General features: G+C 42.0%; 2 protein-coding genes across 3 annotated transcripts; one reads left to right on the top strand and one right to left on the bottom strand.

Moving 5' to 3' along the window:
• Window positions 1-304: 304 nt before the first annotated feature.
• Window positions 305-7,005, bottom strand: apmap (adipocyte plasma membrane associated protein). Of its 2 annotated transcripts, XM_028989274.1 has the most exons (10): window positions 6,738-7,005; window positions 6,546-6,662; window positions 4,131-4,246; window positions 3,728-3,820; window positions 3,400-3,516; window positions 3,103-3,277; window positions 2,860-2,994; window positions 2,063-2,255; window positions 1,472-1,725; window positions 305-588 (listed from the first exon to the last, which is right to left on the bottom strand). In XM_028989274.1, the coding sequence occupies exons 1-9, from the start codon at window positions 6,827-6,829 to the stop codon at window positions 1,516-1,518; spliced, it is 1,248 nt and encodes a 415-aa protein (XP_028845107.1). In that variant the 5' UTR covers window positions 6,830-7,005; the 3' UTR covers window positions 305-588; window positions 1,472-1,515. The 2 variants fall into 2 exon arrangements, with proteins under 2 accessions (XP_028845107.1, XP_028845106.1); XM_028989273.1 differs by having other exon boundaries at window positions 305-1,725.
• On the top strand, window positions 6,939-14,003 carry LOC114795637 (tripartite motif-containing protein 72). Its single transcript, XM_028989148.1, has 6 exons — window positions 6,939-9,700; window positions 9,912-10,007; window positions 11,120-11,353; window positions 11,499-11,521; window positions 11,874-11,998; window positions 12,341-14,003. Exons 1-6 carry the CDS (start codon window positions 9,110-9,112, stop codon window positions 12,904-12,906), a joined length of 1,635 nt encoding a protein of 544 aa, XP_028844981.1. The 5' UTR covers window positions 6,939-9,109; the 3' UTR covers window positions 12,907-14,003.
• Window positions 14,004-19,459: the final 5,456 nt, after the last annotated feature.

The following is a 19,459-nucleotide window of genomic DNA, read 5'->3' as shown; positions in this document are numbered from 1 at the left end:
TGGTCATGAAATTGTTCAGTTCAGAGGATTATAGAACAAAAATAGTGTTCAATGAATACATTATCTAATCCTAACTCCTAAATTTTAAGAACTGCATCAGCAATGAATGGTATATTATTTTGAACACGCCCTTTTCAATTAATTATTCAATGGTGGTTCTGTAGGTTTTCTACTGCTGAACTTCACCAAATAAATCAGTTTCCATGTAGAAATATTAAAAAAAAGTGATTTATCAGGTGTAAGACTGCTATTATCATATAACATTCACATTCATTCACTTGGTTCTCAATTTTAATAACACCAATTTAAATGAGTAAGCAATGCTGTTTATCCAGCAGAAATTATTAGCCAGATCCATCAGAGCATTATATGCAAAAAACATTTTATAACTCATGAAATGAAGCTCCATTCTATATCCAGAATCCTGACGTGCATTACAAACAGCAGAAGAACAGAGGTTCTTTGTCCTTTGATTGCTTTTTCATATCTTGAAATATACAAAGCCAGGAGTGGGCAGCTCTATTTTTAGGTGGGAAGGGGTGGCTGACACCAGCTCTGTGCAGTGCAGAGACGGTGCATTTCGTCTCACTAGGGGAAGCATGCAGAAATAACATTAAAAAGATGGCACATTGTTTCAGGGACAGAGACAAAACGTGTACAGTGAAGTCTATTTTTATAATGATGGATAATGGCTAGCCTTCAGATCTTAAATATAATCTCTCTATCAGTAATCATATTTTAGCAACACATTTCTGGAAAACGGCAGCATCTGTAAATAATTTTTCCATCATTAAATACATTTGCTAATGCCAAATTTGCAGAAATAGTCTGATTCAAAGGACGTTAGCTTGCACTTTGGGGGAAAAGAGGAATTTCCAAAACCCAAACTATCGCCCCTTTTCACTGCAAATCCTGCTTGTTCATGGAGGTGTACACAAACAAGGTCTCCTTTATAGTCATTTCAAGATCACAGCTGTTACCGATCCAAATATGGAGACTGCTAACCTCACGTCAAGCAAACTAGTGAATGTGACATTAGTGGACATGCACCTTGTACAGTCTTGCTTAGTGCCGGGAAAATATGTCCTTTAGTGGTCTCACATACATACATACATTCATACAATAAGCAGGAGAGACAATGCTGCATTAAATGACACCAGAGAGCAGCTGGAACATGATCTGTGCCCAAAACACAGGGCACTCACATCCCTTACAGAGCGCTCATCGAAATCAACACAGACCTTTAACGTCACTTAGGAGCAGGAAGGGGGACAGCAAGGCAAAGATTAAAACATGTACAAACCAATTATGTATTATGCAGTCATCCAGTGAAACAGCCAGACATCTCTGCTGTTAGTGGCGCGTTATTTTGCAGAACACTACCGCTGATGATGGCCACAGACGTGCCAGTCTGATTATAGAGCTGCGATGCACTGTAATGTAAATTCAGTTCTCATGCATGTGGCCGTACTGTCGCGTGCTGTGAGCGTTCTGAGGTCCGGGGTGCTGATGCAGTCACACTTTGCTGAGGTCCAGCTTGCACAGGTACGGAGAGCGAAAGGAGCCGATGTAGAGGTGTCCGTTGTGCTCGTGCGCTTCACTCACGTACGCCGCCACCTGGCCATGGGGGTCATGGAAACTCCTCAAACACTCCCCACTCTCATCCAGCTCCAGGATGAGGCTGTACCGTGGCACAAACTTCAGCACCGTGTCCTGACTGAAGAGCTGCAATGCAGAATCATCGCATATACATTACTGCTTTTTATTTAACCACAGTATCGACTGAGAGTAGGACCCGGGGAGTCTCTGAAAATATTACTCACATTTCACAGCTGCACTGTGTTTGAATGCAGTGTATGGGTTTGGAATGTAACCGAATACACAAAAAATGTACCTGTGCTCAGTTCATGTTTTCAAATCCATGTTGCTGCAGATGCAGTGGAGACAAAGTCTTCATATGAAAGAACTTCTGTTTATTCTTAGCTCAGCAATGTCACTTGATGAAGCTAAAGATGAAACTCACTGTGTATAATGTCACACTAGTTCAATTTTTGTTGTATACCTTGAAGATAAGCTTTTTGATCCAGGGTCTCTGGGAAAGGAAGTCCAGCATGGAGAAGCCTGGATTCTGACGCACGGCGGACATGGCCACCCAGTAACCTCCCGACGAGCTTCGGCGAATGTTGTCTGGGAACCCGGGCAGGTTCTCCACAAAGGTATCCATTCCACCTTTATTCAGACCAGACACATGGACCCTGAAAGGAGAAGGTGACCGTACAATCATTATAGACTCTGGTTGTGGAATATCAGCAATAAATAAGCCACCCTGCATCCAAAATAGCCATTTGGAAACACACAGTGATTTCCAAATGAACATGCTGCCCAGATTACATATAAACACAGCAGTATTAATGTTAAAAGAATGAAGCAAATCACTGAAACACCCAGAACACACTGTGCATCCTAACAGGGTGCTTTGGCCCACAAATTGTTCTTGACTGATTCACTTGATTGCCTGACAGCAATAACGGAGCACTGCACTGCAAATTACAGCTGCCAGGTCCAGGAAGCACAGCGTGAACAAGTCTAGTGAAGTCAGAGCTCATGGAAGTAAAACATCCGGATATTTGTTCTGATAATGACATTTCTTTTTCTGTTCTGCAGGGTCACAATTGCTATTGACAAAATATATTCTCTGTCCAAGGCACATGGACCCTTGTGTGAAGTGGGAACAACAGAGGAAAGTCATGTTTCTCTCCCTACCATCAAGATTAATGAGCATTCCAGCCTCCAGAGCAGCAGAACAGTGTTTCTGAGGTTTTTCAGAAGTGGGGGCGATGGTCAGCAGGGGATATTCACCTGCGGATTCTTGCCATTGTGGTCTCAGGCACCAGCACTGACTCTTCATCGGGGAGCAGCTGAATGCCGTTGGGAAACCGAAGCCCCTCCATCATCACAGACACCTCCTTGGTCACTGTGTCATATTCAAGGACCCTTCAAAAAGATGAATAACACAGGGCCAATGATTTGAGCTTGATGTTTAAAAAAATAACTGCACAGTAAGTCTCTAAATCAGAGACTCGGAATCATATGCAGACCCACCGTCCATCGGCAGTTGCTTCCATGACCAGATTAAGGAAGTTTCTGCGCTGCCACCTGCTGCTGGAGTCGGTGAAGTACACCTTTTTGCCATCCTGAGTCACATCCAGGTCATTCACAAATGACAGCTGACGACCACCAACATTCTGACTGGTACTCACCAAAGTAGTGATATGACCTTAATGCCAGAGAGCAGAGAGAAAGAGACCAAGTCTCTTATAAATATTCCTGAAAGCGCTGTATCCCATACACAGCTACATACATTGCTACAAAATGTATAAAGTATATGTTAACACTGACCTGTTACAGGGTTGACCTCAAAGAGACCCAGGTAGGCATCTACCACAAACAGCGTGCCATTGGGACCCACCCTGATGCCAAGGGGTCGTCCACACGTTGGCTCATATTCAGTGGACCCTTCACAGAAGAAGGGGGAAAAAAAGCTCAATTACAAAACCATTCCCTTATTAAACATTCATCATATTAGTGTGTCAGCCCCAGGCTCGCTCCTCTGTCTCAGTGCAAGTCTTGCGCAGTGCAGCACCAACGTAGTTTCACAACCTATAAACACGGAGGATTTCAGAATCCGAGGCGCTCTTGCCACTTGTGTGTAAGAGAGAAGCCTCACCACAGGGTGGTCGGCCCAGTTTGGCCACAACGTGAATCCTCCTGCCCTCGAGTTTCAGGATCCTCCCGTCTGCAGTTCCAGTGTAGAAAACATCTGAAAAGATTTTACGTTTTCCTCAAACATCAAAATCAGGAATCAGAAACTAAACACAAAAATGAACAAAAACAATACAGGAATAATTTGATTATTAAAGAATACTCAATTAGTCACATTTCTAGAAATTATTGACAAAAGAATGTATTAATTGTTTATTGATCAAGGTCTTTTTTTCATGCAGCTCCATAAACAAAGGTCATACTTAAAAAAAAAAACAAAAAAAAAGTGGTACTTTAACCTTTTACCTCGCTGTTCCTGGCAAACAATCACAGTCACTTGCAACACATACACAGACAGTCATACTGACCTCCAATGTTGGCAACAGATTCTGGGCCAACCAGTTGGTCTTCAAACAGCCGCTCTGCCTGTCTCAGCTTGAGGTTGGCCTTATAACATCCGTTCATTAGAGGGGGCTCACTGAGGCTATAGTCATATTGCGACAACAGGAAAGACACAAACACACAATGAATATCTGACGTACAGTACAGTACAGAATTTGGACACACCTTCTCATTCAATGTGTTTTCTTTATTTTCATGACCATTTACGTTGGTAGATTCTCACTGAAGGCATCAAAACTATGAATGAACACATGTGGAGTTATGTACTTAACAAGAAAAGGTGAAATAACTGAAAACATGTTTTATATTCTAGTTTCTTTGCTCTGATTACTGCTTTGCACACTCTTGGCATTCTCTCGATGAGCTTCAAGAGGTCGTCACTTGAAATGCTTCTCCAACAGTCTTGAAGGAGTTCCCAGAGGTGTTTAGCACTTGTTGGTCCAGCTCACCCCAAACCATCTGGATTGGGTTCAGGTCCGGTGACTGTGGAGGCCAGGTCTCCACTTTTTGTTAAGTACATAACTCCACATGTGTTCATTCATGAGAAGGTGTGTCCAAACTTTTGGCCTGTACTGTATGCCTTGGAAATGTTAAAGGGGGTCAATTTATTATTAGTAGTATTTTTTTAATAAACCTATGAGAACAAATGAGAACATTATGAGAACATTAAACCCCCATCCCATAAGAGGAGAAAGAAAAAATGAAAAAAATTATTGCAAAAGGCCAGACAAGACAGACTTACAGGTACGGGTGTTAAATAGACATGTAGAAGTTTCCCCATTCAAGTATAAATGAACTGAATCTACCAGCTTTCATGTTTTTGACAAAGGTTAAAAAGAATTACCATGTACTTGAGAATCTCTTGGAATTCCCCTTCATAGTGAAACAAATTTTCTCGCATTGTACATTATGTCCTTGATCCAGTGTCCATATGATGGATGTGTGGAATCTTTCCATTTACACAAAATTAGTCTTCTAGCAACAAGTGAACCGAAAGCAATCATGTCTGATTGCCCCATAATTAACTTTACATCATCAGGGGTAAATCCAAACATGGTGGAATGGTGGAAGATGGAGCGATAAATTGACCACATATTTTAGAAAAGGTATCAAATATCAGATCCCAAAAGTTTGACAACTTTGGGCATGTCCACATATGAAGCAAAGTAGCTGTCAGCTTTTTGCATCTATCACATTTAGGATCGATTAACAGTAGTTTGGTTGTATAATTATGGTGCGAGTAAGAATTTCCAGGTTACAGACACACAGGATATTGACTCAGTTTTGTACACCAGAATGACACATCAAGTGAGTAACTGTTATTACATCATAACTACCCTGAAAAACCTGTGAGAGAAATGAAGAGATTTCCACACTTCACACAAACCTGAATGTTAAAAAAAGAAAAAAAAAAGGACAGCCCAAATAATGCCCTTTGTACGGAAACTAAAACGTTTAAAAATCATAACAAGATAAAAATGATCTAAAGTTAATTCTAGAAAACATACTAATATTTATGATATAGCTGATTCCTGCCAATGGGTTCAGCATCATCTACTGGTCAGCAACATCGGTTGTCATAAGCTAATTGCATTCTGGGGAAAAAAAAGCTGCAACTGTGACATTCAATAAACGATGACGTTCACTAGAGACGGAAAGAGCGGACACTGGATGATCATGTGATGTGACAGTGTTGTGGTGCAGAATAATTATGCACCGGTACACTGTAAACACTGTATAAATGCTACGATTCATGAGGCACAGCATCCAGGGGGAGCCCCATAGAAGTCCAAGAATATTTAACCATTGCATGTTTTTTTTTTTTTGGTATTTTAGTTATCAAATTTATTAACCAAATTGAGTGAAGATGTCGTTTGTTTTTAGATCATTTTTGTATAGTCTGATCATAATCCCCCTTCACTGTCCACCACTTGGTACAGCCCAATTTACTACGAAAGCTCAACTACTTGTCAGGTCACAGATTGTCAGCAGACATGCCCAAGTGTTCCTGTCAAAAACGGAAGGAGTTAAGAGAGAAGAGGGGGTGACACGTAACAGTCGGCTGTTCATTACAACATATTCTGACATATTCCATCTTCAAGAAGACAGCAGCAGTGTTTGGGTTGGGAAACTCCATCAGGGGTGCAAGGGGACCCAGAATTCCTTGTGGCGTCCCTGCATGTACCCGTTTGTTTTTTTTGCAGCATACTTTGTACTTTGGACTGAAAGCACAACTACTCACTGGCACCATCTCTATCTCTCTGTGCTACTGATATGACACTCCCCACTATGTAGTAATCATTTCTTCTAGTCTATACTCTGCATGAGATTTCTTGCACACTGCTGTGAACATCCAGTAAACACGCTGGCCAGGATCTTACCTGAACGCCTCGGGCTGAATGGGAGACTCCAGCAGGAAAAGGATCACCAGCAGCGGCAAGACAAGGAAGCCTCCCAGGGAGAGTAAAGTGACCCGGAACACCCTCCCGCTGTACGTGCTGAAAGACAAAACGGACTGTAGCACATGTGGACGGTTTAAATACGCGACGCAGCCCGCCAGACAGCCTGCCTACCCCGTCCTCTTGTGTCGGGGCTCTTGAGCCTCGTCTGTTATGACCTGGGGTCTGTTCACCCGCCGGTACCGCAGTCCCTCCGGCTCATTCATCTCGGGTTGTGCGCAAAGTGAGCCGACGGAGAATTTCTACATCCCCACTTCCTGGTCCTCGTTCGTTAAGCAACAACGCGCCCTTACGCGGAGCATGACGACCTGAACCGACCCGAAACGCTGACAGCTGCGTCTTCTTCTTCTGTTTACACGAAACGAACTCTCCCCTGGCGCGCTGCAGCGACACCTCCCGGCCTGGAGTAAATCCTGCTCCGGTTTATTCTAGGTCAGAAATCTATACTTTAAAATCATGCACCAAAATATTACTAAAACAGTAAGACTCCAGAAGACAAACATCTAGGTCAGCGGTTGGTAACCTGCGACTCTCTCATCCTTACACTGCGGTTCCACGATGCTTTGGAAAATGAATTACAATTTAACCATTTTAACACCAGAGCTGTTAATAAGATTGTTAAATTAAGAGTAGCGTTTCAAAATATTATGCCTCTTGTGGTGAGTAAACAGTTGTCTGCAATATTTACTGTTTAATATTTTGCATATGTTGACTTGAAGTTGATAAGTACGTTGTGTAGAGTTAGCATAGCGCCGCTAAGTCAGGGTGACCAGATCTTCTCGTTTCCCCGAACATGTCCGGCGGGATTTTCAACCTGCCTGGTTGATTAAACATTCGTCACCTCATCGGATTCTACACTATTCTATATTCACGCATAAAAAAACTGGCAGCGTTCGCTCCCATAACCCATCCGCACACGTGCAATCCTGGTCAACTCCCGGCCTCTGTCTTTGCATAAATAAAATTTCACCAACAACACACCAGATATATGTATGTATGGAGTGTGGGGAGTGCCACAATACAATAAACATAATAAGCATTTAAATGACATTTTAAATAGCTATTTAAATGTGTCATTAATTCACACATTACTTTTTAGATATTTAAATATTTCACTGTCTATTTATTTCATGGTCTGTGTTTATAGATAGTAAAAATAATGTATGCAGTGTTATCTTCATTTTTCTCTTTTGTGGAAACCGGGTCCAAATGGCACCAGGGTTGTCGACCCCTGGTCTAAATGGACTTGCCAAAGACTCCCTTCCGTGATATTCATGTTGTCAACTAAGGTGACTAGAAAAAGTGGGTCAGGAAGTGGACTCGTAACCGAAGGGTTGCAGGTCCAGGTTCCACAGAATCAGAATATCTTTATTGTCGTTTTAACAAGTACAATGAAATTAGGTCCAGTCCCAGAGAGGAATCTTAAATACTGTCTATAGAAAAAAAAGACATATACTAATATGATACAAAATGTAATACCAAATATAATATAAAATGTAAATTAAAGTGTACACAGGAAAAATGAATTGAGTTGGAGGTGAAAAGATGCATTAAATGTCTTTAAGTGCCCTGAGGGCAACAGAGTAGAAGCTGTTGTTTAGTCTTTTTGTCCTGGTTTTAATGCTCCTGTATCTCTTGCCTGATGGGGACAGGAGGTCCCCTTCGGCAAGGTACCGTCCCCACCGGAGGTGAGTAGAGCAGCCGACAACAATTTTACTCAGGCATGAGTAGCGTTACTCCTAAATAGTAATACTCAAGTACAAGTAAAAAGTAGCCATCCAAAAAAAGTACAAGTACAAATGTAGTATTTCCTAATAATAACTAAAGTACGATTTGTAGTTATTAATGGACTAAATCTGAGCGCACAAACTCTCTTATATATATGCTAATTACATGTGTAAGCGTTGATATATGAAATAAAACAGCTAAGAAATAACACTAATTCCTTTTCATTTCATTGTGTCACCGTGTGCTGTGCTGCAGTGTTTCACAATGACAATCACTTCATTGTCACTTTTATAAGCAGCTCAAGAGCCCAGTCAGGCGCAATTTCCAGGTCTCAAAAAGAGGATATGTCTGGGAGAAAAAGGACCATTTAATGAAGTCAGCGCTGCACTGCCACCAACACGGGGGGCTTTCAGGCTCAGGAACCCCCAAATTCTTGTTAACCCTGTTTATTTAACTGCGTAGCTGAGTAATAATTTGTCAAGGTTTCGTCAGTATCCTGGGATTTGTATACTTAGTATAAATACTCAGTATAAATGCCACAGAATTTCAAAGAGATATCAAATAAATGCATATTTAAAAAGCCACAATGAGGATGTGTTTTTATGCAGAATGCACGGACCATCTAATGTGTTTAAAGTGATACACGTACCTCCAGACTGGGAATGTGATCTGTGCACACAAACAACAATGGCACTGTAACACGAGCCCAGGCAGTTAAACATTCATAGCCGCACTCATACCACTACTACACACGGAACATGGATCTGGTGGAGAACACTTTCAACTGCCCAATCTGCGCAGACGTCTTCATAGACCCTGTCCTGCTGCCATGCGGCCACAACTTCTGCCACACGTGCATCAACACCGTCTGGAACGTGGATGCCATGGGCTCGTCTGCTGGGCCCCTTTTTTGTCCTGAATGTCAGATCCTTCTGCCGTCCGACACCAGGCCGGAGATCAACGGTGACCTTGGAAAGAAGGTGCAGGAGTTTGTTGAGAAATCCGAAGACAGACTTCCTCTGCTGGCAGAACCGAGCTCGTCATCTCAGGGGATCATGTGCGACCACTGCATCCACCAAGCCGTGGAGGCGGTGACAAGCTGCCTGACTTGTGATGCGTCCCTGTGCTCTGCACACACCCAGGTGCACCAGCAGAAGAAGGCCCTGAAGGGACACACGCTGATCGATGCTACCACCAACCTGGTCTCCTACAAGTGCCTGGAGCACAGTGAGGAGCTGAAGCTCTACTGCAAGGATGACCAGGAGCTGGTGTGTCCATTGTGTGTCATCGTCGGCTCGCACAAGAGCCACCAGGCAGTGTCGCTGCAAGAAGCGCTTTCAGACGTCAAGGTAAACTAAAGAAGCAACTTAACAGTATTCACTCTTATAATCTATCATAGGGGGAGAATGGCCCTTGCATTTTCAATACCGCCACCATGCCAGCCCAAAAAATGAAGTAGTGGGGTCTGATGGCCTGAGAAAAAGAAGTTCCTCCTCATTAAAATAATCAGAAACATTTATCGTGGAGGACAAATAATCCTCTCTTGTATTTTTTTTGTAGAAGACTCTGGAAGACAACCGTAGTGTGCTGCTAGAGAGAAGGCAGATAGTTGAGAGATCGTTGAAAGATCTGGAGCAGCTCTTCTCAGATATATCGGTAAAACAGTTCATCACAAGTAATGCACCACAGTGTGACTAAAATGTCGACTATATTTGTAACAACAGTGCTGGGTGATATGGCCTAAAAGTAGTATTACAATATTTCTATATCATAATACACCTTAATACACATAATACACCACTGAATCACTGTATAAATGATACAATCGACCATTTATTGCATAAAATGACACAAATTCATTTAAGCAAAGTTTTACATTTTTTTCCTTTGGAACCATGTTGTCCGCCTCCGTCTCCCATTAATGTCTCACATCATGTGGGCTTTTACTGAGCCATCTGCAGACCAAACGCGGCAAGCATGGAACTGTGCTCTAAAACCCGTTGTTTTCTATGCCGTGTTTTGCAGTTTTCAGAGGCTTGTGACGCTCCGAGAGCCTCTGTGGACCATGCGGTCCAATTTCATTGAACTTTGACCTCTGCGCATTGTGCCGAATTGACATGCAACCAATAGACACGAGCAGCGTCTCAAACCAACATGGAGGAGAGGTTGATTAGAGCAGTGATTTATAAGTTGATTGTGGTAATTTAAGTAACTGTATCATGTGCCAGGAGAGTTTTCTGGATTGGCCGCTGAGTGGACGGGCAGAGAAGCTAATCTAAAAAGCAACATGCATGCTGTCTGTTTAACCGAGCACATTTCATGTATTGCCCACCCCCACTGTGGGGGGGGAATAAATTTGACTGATGTTTTTTCTTGTGTTTAACTCCACCGTACATCCAGACACGTAATCCTTGTACATTTAGTGACTGTCTCCAGTCTGTTTTCATAGAACTGATTACTTTGATGGGAACCTGAAAGCACGGAGTAAGTTGTTCTGGAAAATGCCGTAAATGTAAATGAGTATGTCACCCACCCCTAACTCGGAGCATTGATGTTGTGTTGTTATGAGTGTCAGGCACACATCAGTGTCACAGTATCAGTTTTATCTCCCATTGTAAACTCCCCAGCAGAAACGCTTGTAGATACCCGACACAAACCACAGATTATGGTAGGTGTGTCAACATGATATCGAACTTGAATAAAAAGTCAATTAAATATGTGCTACTATTGGACGTTCATCCTCTGCACATCTCTGCCATTCCCCCAAGGGCTGTTTTGAGGTGTGCAGGGACAGAGTGGCACACAGATACAGCCAACTGCGGGCTCTCATCGCCAAGGACGAGCAGCTGATGCTGGAAGTGCTGGAGTCGGAGGAACTGCACTGCGGCCAGTGGCTGGAGTCTCAGAGAGAGTCTCTGCAGCACTACCTTAGAGACACCGACTATCTCACCAAAACCAGTGACTCTGTTTTCCAAGAGGGTAGCCACTTGAAATACCTGCAGGTACTAGTATAGGTTTTATAGAGAATATCCTACAGGAAATTCAAATTGGTAACACATATATTATACATATAATACATGTAAAAAAAATTGCCTGACCCTTACATTTGGTTAATGCTTGTGTTTAACATTGGAATTTTTTTTACAGTATTTCAGAAAACAAGGAATTAGGTAAGTATAGGTTATGGAATTGTCTTCTGTTATGTTTATATCAGATGACAGATGCAAACACGGTTCTGTCAGGAATCAGATCTTCTTCATTGTTATGTGGTTACTACATAGAACCCTGCCATGGAGTGGGTGTCTGGACCTGCTATTGGCTGTTAAAGGGTTAATCTTATGAATTAAATAAGATAATCTGGTTTGATTTGAAATAGTGGCAGGAACTGAGTGACATTGTTATCCTCCTGTATCAGAATAATTGTGTTTACATTATTATTATTATGACTGTTGGGCTGTTATGGCTGTCGGCTCTGTTGTGTTTACGGATGTATCCCGCTTGCATTCTTCTTCCTCCTGACAGCACAGCGCAGCTGCCTGAGGTGCAGACAGAAAGCAGCTTTCCCATAGAGAAGACTGCAACTGTGGAGAGGCTGGTTGAAGAGCTCTTCCAAGCTGTAGCTCGCACCTTTCCACGCATATGGTCATGTAAGCACGGCAGTTCATATAAAAGGAAAGCAAACGCCTGAAACTGTGCCTGTGTGGTTCAGGTAAACTTTGTGTGGTTTGTGTATCCTGCCCGGGATATTATCTGCTCCTGTCATACATGCTGCTCCTCAGAAATGAGTTTACAGGGCCATAATCCATAAGAAGTGCTGCAGTATATGGGAACAAGCCATGCTTTCAGTATCGAAATTTAATCAGTTATAGAGTACATGTTTTTATATCAGTGTAGCTGATCTCTCCTTATCCCTTTTCCTTTGGATTTTGGAATTTATTAACTGTTATTGACATTAGCTTAAGTACTCAGTGAAGTTCCTCCTTTTTCAGACCTCAGAGAAGTAACTCTGGATCCAGACACAGCCCACCCGAAGTTGGAGGTCTCAGAAAACAAACAAAAGGTTCACTGGATCAGGCAGCCTCTGCAGGACAACCGGAGCACCGAGAACCCCAACTCCCAGTACAGCGTCATGGCTGAGGAGTCCTTCTCCAGCGGCTCACACTACTGGGAAGTTATTGTTTGGGATAAACCGTACTGGCTGATAGGACTCGCGTGCAGTTCTAAATACAAGAGAGAGGACGAGGAAAGTGACACAAACAGAGTGTTCTGCTACATCTACCATGGAAATGGGAAGTACCTGGCCTGCCATGGTTCCGAGGAGATCCCTGTGGAGGTGAGAAAGCAAATCAGAAAAGTTGGTGTGTGGGTGGATTTCCAGCAGGGGGCAGTGTCTTTCTACAATGCAGACTCGCTCGCCTTGCTGCACTCCTTCCATGTGGGGCTTAAAGAAGCAGTTTATCCCACACTGAACCCCTGCATTGCCTTCAGTGGGCGCAACACGCACCCTCTCATCCTGTTCCACCCCAAGAACAGGGGGTCGCGACCAGAGCATTAAATTTGTCCCATCATCAAAGATTCAGACAAGAAACACGATTCTCCGTATTATTTCATATCTACACTGGCTTCCTAATAAAATCTACCAATTAAATGTTTGGCCACACCTATTCTTTAGGGAGGGAATGGAGACTATGTTAGGATCTAATACATAAAACATGTATTTTTAACAGGTAAAAGAGTGGTTCATGAATCAGATTGTTGAGAATCACCTCTCACGACAGCATAACTTCCATTCATATTTACTCATCTTTTCTGGTGTGATGTTCTCCTTTCCTTTTTCACTTGGCGTAGAAACAGAGTGAAGACTTAGAATGAAGGCTGTTCAGATAAGACAGTATCTGTCCATCCATTTCAGTGAGTGTGTGAGAGAACACCCAAGTGCACATTTTATTTGTGTGTTGAGTTCAAGGTCAGCATTTAAAGGATTACAGCTCATCCCGTGAGCAAACACACACAAAAACAGAAGAGTTCGAAAGAAAAGGGGTGAAATAAAGGCACAGAAGCTCTCACTCATTCAGTACAGCTGTGTTTGCTCAGTAACCTCAGCAAAATACTTTTCCTCACACACACACACACACACACACACACACCATGAACCTGCTTAATGCATACACTCAGACATCTTATTTTCCAGCCCACGTTCTGAAATATGGACATAATAAGATTGCTTTCATGTTGGATGTGCATGCATGAACACACAAATACACACACATCATAGCAAACAAAGCGATGCGTTTTGCACATAATTCCGTTTAATGCAGTCATTTTCACACTTTTTCTTCTCGCCGTCGCTCTCTGGGAACCAACTCCCACTACATGGCACAGTGTCAGGTCCCCATGGAGACACAGAGAGGAAGGACCCAATGGCAGAGTTGAAACAGTACAACTTCCTGATTGATTCATTGTTCTCACTCACTCTCTCTCTCCCTCTGTGTGTGTGGGTGTGTGTGCAAGGAGATGGTATTTAACTGTATCTAAATGTTTGAATGAGCAACTTGACAATTTAGTTAAAATATTAAAAAAGTAGAAAATACAGCTTGAAGATGTCTACATTTTGATAGTTTTATTTTAAGACAAATTCTTAAATTTTCAAACCAGCACCCAGAGCTGCTTTTGAGTGAGTTTTCTGATTTGAGTTAAATGGAAGGACTAGTTTTACTGGAAATTATTTTACTTTCTGATTACTGATTGCAAATGACTGCAAGTACTTATCTTAGAAATCCAATAAATTTAGCAGTACAATTTATTATAAAAGGCTGGAGTGATCCATTTACAGAACTAATGCCACCAAGGGCGGCCAATCAGTGATCCCAGTACAGCCAAGACAAAGCCTGATGGCCAAAGGCGTGACTGCAACCCCTGAATCCGAGCAGGAGCCTGAAGACCAAAACCTTGGTCTTAAGCATCCCCCCCAGCATCAATAGGATATTACAGCCATGATAAAGGAATTTTTACTTACACAAAAATTACACAAAAGTTATTTTTTGGTGGGACGCACTTTTGCAAATCAGTTTTCAGATAAGCACACATCAGCACTACAGTACGGCAAAGCACCGTCCTCATGCCTCACACAACTTTAAAAGTACTTTCTAAATAAATTGTGCCCATCTCTCCTTCAAACATTCAAAAGCAAATACTTTTTTACTTTTACTCAAATGGAAGTTTAAAGGGCAGTGGACCTGTTATCGGAAGGTTGCTGGTTCAAATCTCTAACCGCCAAGGTGCCACTGAGGTCCCCTTGATCAAGGCACCATCCTCTCACACTGCTCCCCAGGCGCCTGTCATGCCGGCCCACTGCTCACCAAGGGTGATGGTTAAATACAGAGGACACATTTCACCGTGTTACTGTGTGCTGTGCTGCAGTTTTTCACAATGACAATCACTTCACTTTCAAATTTTTTAGTATTTTAACTACAGTGATATTGTTTCTTTTGGTATCTCAATTTGAACTCAAGTATATAATTTGTGTTCTTTGTCTAAATTGTATAAATATTTCTAATGTTTTATTGTAATAAAATTATGAAAAGCAACATATCATTTATTTTTGCGGATGGGACATCCTGCTTGATGTGATTCATGTCTTTTAAAATAAAAATGACAAACTTCCGCTGTGAAAGAGTGAAAGCAAATCCACGACTTCCAACCCATTGTATTAGACCAGCCTGGATCAGCATGAAAACTATGACTTTTATCATAACAAACGGAGAACCTCACAAGTTTTATTAAGTGATTTTATCGTATTTCAGAGAACTGATGCGAATATGCAGAAGAATATCATAGTGTAACATGCTTGACTCAGGTTTATAAAGAATGTGCTTGTGTGGTGTGATGGTGCTGTGAACAGGTTCATTAGTGAGTTTCCCTCCAAATCTGTAGACCCCCCATTCACAAACTCTACAACATCTGCCACCTCTGTGACACAACATTAACATAACTTTCTGTCTTTAGATCATTTCCTGCCCTGACACACCCACACATTAACACAGCTAGGTATGTAGCACTGCATAGCTCGTGAAGCCGTTGTTGTTCCCTGTCAGTATGTGCGTATTTGTACTTCTGTTTGTACAGACGAGTGAGTTGTAATAGTGTGTTGTTTGGCTCCAATTGTGTGTGCATGCTGTGAGTGGATTTCCCTCCAAAATCTGAGCCCCATCCCCCAAAGTCACATCTGCCTCCCCCATCACTCTCAAGTACGTCGCTCACTTTAGACCCACCCATTCAAAAGTGTATCAGCAGATAATTCAACAATAAGCAGAGTCTGCTGGACAATGAGAGTGTACTTCTGTGACCGTCGGGACATCAAAGAGTTGTCTGCAGTCACCCGGGAATTCTTACAGGGTCAGAGGTCACACTCACACTGTAGGGTTCCGATAACATCTCTGGGTCTGCGAACACATTAAACACGCACACATACACGGTTTGTTCCAATACACTACATGCTTGAACATATTACTGGAATTACATAGCAAGGTGTGTGTGGGTGTGTGAGAGACAGACAATCAGTCTTAAGTGTGACTAACAGCACATTTCCCTCCAAAAATCTATTGTGTTGCAAAATACACTCACACCGAGACAAAGACAAATACACATACACACAACCCACACACACAAGAAGTAAAGAAATTAACAAGACTTTACAATATGCAGCAAATCTATGACAAACCTTTTCAGAGGCCACAAAAAATATTTAAAAAATGTTCTGCTTTGATGGAATTCTTGTAGATAATATTTTTACCCCCCCCCCCCAATCTTTTCTGATTCCATACTTCTGGGGGCATTATCTTAGATGTACATTAAAGTGTATCGATACTGACTCCAAGTTGACCGGGTTCTGACTACACAGGTATCACAACAGCATGCAGGAACCAGTCAAGACACCAGCAGCCACAGAGAAGCTTTTTATACAAATGCTGCAGAGGAGCATCACTCATATTAGTGGGATGCAGGGCTTGCAAGACACTCACACACACACACACACGCATACATAAACACACTCTCCACAGGGGGAAGGGGAAGCTTTTCTACTCCCACTGTGTGTGCAACAGCGAACTAGCCTCAGGGGACCCAGACACGCACACACACACACACACACACCTCTGTGACAGCTCTCATATGCATAGTTAAATGGGGTTGTGTGTGACAGAGGGGGTATTCCCTCTGGGGACAGGGGTTAGGGCATAACAATAGAGGCAAGATTTTGGAGGGAACCTTACACTGGTGACTTGACACCTACACTCTTCTGAAGTGCACATAGGCACATACACACACACACACAGTCACAAACATTACAATTATTCATTTCGATTGAGAAATAGAGTACATATCACAGCAACATTCAAATATTTCTTCAAAAAGGAGTAAGCATGATGGGTAAAGACGGTGTCTCCTTTTCCTAAAGAAGAGACTTGTAATTATAACTGATGACAAGCAGCACTTTGTGACAGAATTGGCTTTTGTCTTGAAAGCACACAAATCTTATGTTTCAAATGACCAGAGATGAATACAACGGCTATGGGAGAGTGAAGCACACGCAGTTAGGTACACCCATTGCACATTCTAATGATCATGATATGGAATGTGGCTGGTGGAGTAATGGAGCTCCCTTATTGTAAGTGCTACAATGTGGTTGTGGCAGTTGATGTTAAGTCCAGTGTATGCGGGGCATCCTTTCAGACACACACACCCCACACATATACAGAGTAGTTGTTGTGTCTGGTGGATCTGGGTGGGGTGGGGGTGTCTGCCTCTGGGAGTGGGGCGGGGGGGGGGGGGGGGGTGTCCTTGTGAGTTGGAGACAAAAATAATTTAAGGACTTTGAATCAAGTGATGCCTGGCCCTCCAATAACAAAAAAATTGTTGAGTGCAATTTAATTTTATGTCATGTACACAAATACACAAATTATTAAAATTCCCCACGGAAAGTCTCACCTCTGGTATAATGAATGCTTGTGTATGTAACAGAAGAAAACTGGTTCCTGATATTCCATATTCAAATGAAGTGGTGTAAGAAGTGCATTGTATACTGTACGTAGCACATGTAGAGAAGAAATGTTAGTTGTTTATTATGTCAGGGTGTGTTAAGAATTTTGTGTTGTAATCATTTTTATGTTCTATACTATTTTATGTATACATATAGAAAATAAAATGTACATGTTGTTGAATGAGTACACATATGCAATCTGCAAGTGTGTGGATGTTGCATTTGTTTACAGCACTTGACAAATGATAACTGACACACACACACACACCAGTGCACACACAAACACAGAGTGCTGCAGTCAGCAATGCCAGAGGTCAGTGTGTTTTAAAAGGGTCAGTGATCTGGTCAGGGGTCAACTTTTCAGAGGTACTCAATCGCACCACCATTAAAACACACACACACACACTCTCACACACACAGACACACATCTGTGTAGGGCTGTGTGTTTCAGTGGTACCTGCTCTCTATATGCCCCTCTCTGTTTCTGTCCCTCCACCGAAGCCCCCTGCCTCAACAGGTACCTTTTCTCTCCCCACTTCCCCCTTCTCCTTTGATGACGATCCTTCCTGTGCGTCTTTCAACAAATATTCCCTCTTTCTTTTGTGTTTCAGTGATCAGAGGCAACTATGTAATTATTTCTACAAAAATTGCAGACTGAAGAGGAATTTTAGAACAACTCTTTATGAAAGTGGGTTGCAGTTTCACAAAAAAACACCATAACCCAATTCATCTTTATTTCTTATTATGAACACCTAGCAATATGTTTAAAAAAACATACCAACAAATAGAGTACTTGTACAGAACCCCAACATGGTTCCAAGAGGAAATGGTGCAACTACAGGACAATTACAATTGTGCAATCATGGATCTGGTATACTGGTATAGCTGGTTCTATAGGGTCCCAGGAGAAATGGACAAGATGCATTTAATTTACATAATCTTGTCTGTCCCAAGCCTGAATAAATGGGGAGGGTTGCATCAGGAAGGGCATCAACAGAAAAACATTAGAGCACAACTACAACTGTATAGAAAGTGTGCAAACCATCTTTTCTTCACACTAACCCCATAGATTTATGAAAAGAAAGAAGTCTTTAATATCTGGAGTTTTAAAGCTGAAGGTTCTCACACTTTACAATGTCAATGAGTGACATTGCTGACTGAATAATGGATCTTAATGAGGTCCCTCAGCCAAAGAGCATGGGAAGGTAGTGCTGAATCCATCCATCTTAATAACCACAATATCACTTATGATATGAACTTATGAATTTTCAATGTGTGTAAAAGAAAACCTATAAAGCAACAGAGAACTTGAAACTGTTCTTCACCCTACTCTGTGAGTGTTTATGATGAAGGTCTTTTGACTCAAAAACTATGAATATACACATGTGGAGTTATGTACTTAACAAAAAGGTGAAATAACTGAAAACATGTTTTATATTCTAATTTATTTGCTCTGATTACTGCTTTGCACACTCTTGGCATTCTCTCGATTAGCTTCAAGAGGTCGTCACCTGAAATGCTTCTCCAACAGTCTTGAAGGAGTTCCCAGAGGTGTTTAGCACTTGTTGGGGTCCAGCTCACCCCAAACCATCTGGATTGGGTTCAGGTCTGGTGACTGTGGAGGCCAGGTCTCCACTTTTTGTTAAGTACATAACTCCACATGTGTTCATTCATAGTTTTGATGCCTTCTGTGAGAATCTACCAATGTAAATGGTCACAAAAATAAAGAAAACACATTGAATGAGAAGGTGTGTCCAATCTTTTGGCCTGTACTATCACATAAATAAATTATATTCATAAATTATATTCATATTCATATGTTTCATTAGCGCAGTGTGTCCATGTAGGTGCCTTGTATGGTTTAACAGAAAAGAATTTTAACATTTTAATATGAGACAGGGTGTGTGTGTGTGTGTGTGTGTGTGTGTGTCTTCTGCGTTCAGGGTGTCCAAAGTGTTTTTGTTTTAAAACGCCTGCCGTCCAAATTTCCATCACAATATCTAGCCCTTGGTGACCCCCCTCTTACTGTCTCTCTCCAATATAAACTCTCTCCAATATAAAGTGCACACAT

The sequence above is a fragment of the Denticeps clupeoides genome, chromosome 8, assembly GCF_900700375.1.
Source record: "Denticeps clupeoides chromosome 8, fDenClu1.1, whole genome shotgun sequence".
NCBI classification, from domain to species: domain Eukaryota; kingdom Metazoa; phylum Chordata; class Actinopteri; order Clupeiformes; family Denticipitidae; genus Denticeps; species Denticeps clupeoides.
This window is presented reverse-complemented; position numbering and strand designations above follow the sequence as displayed.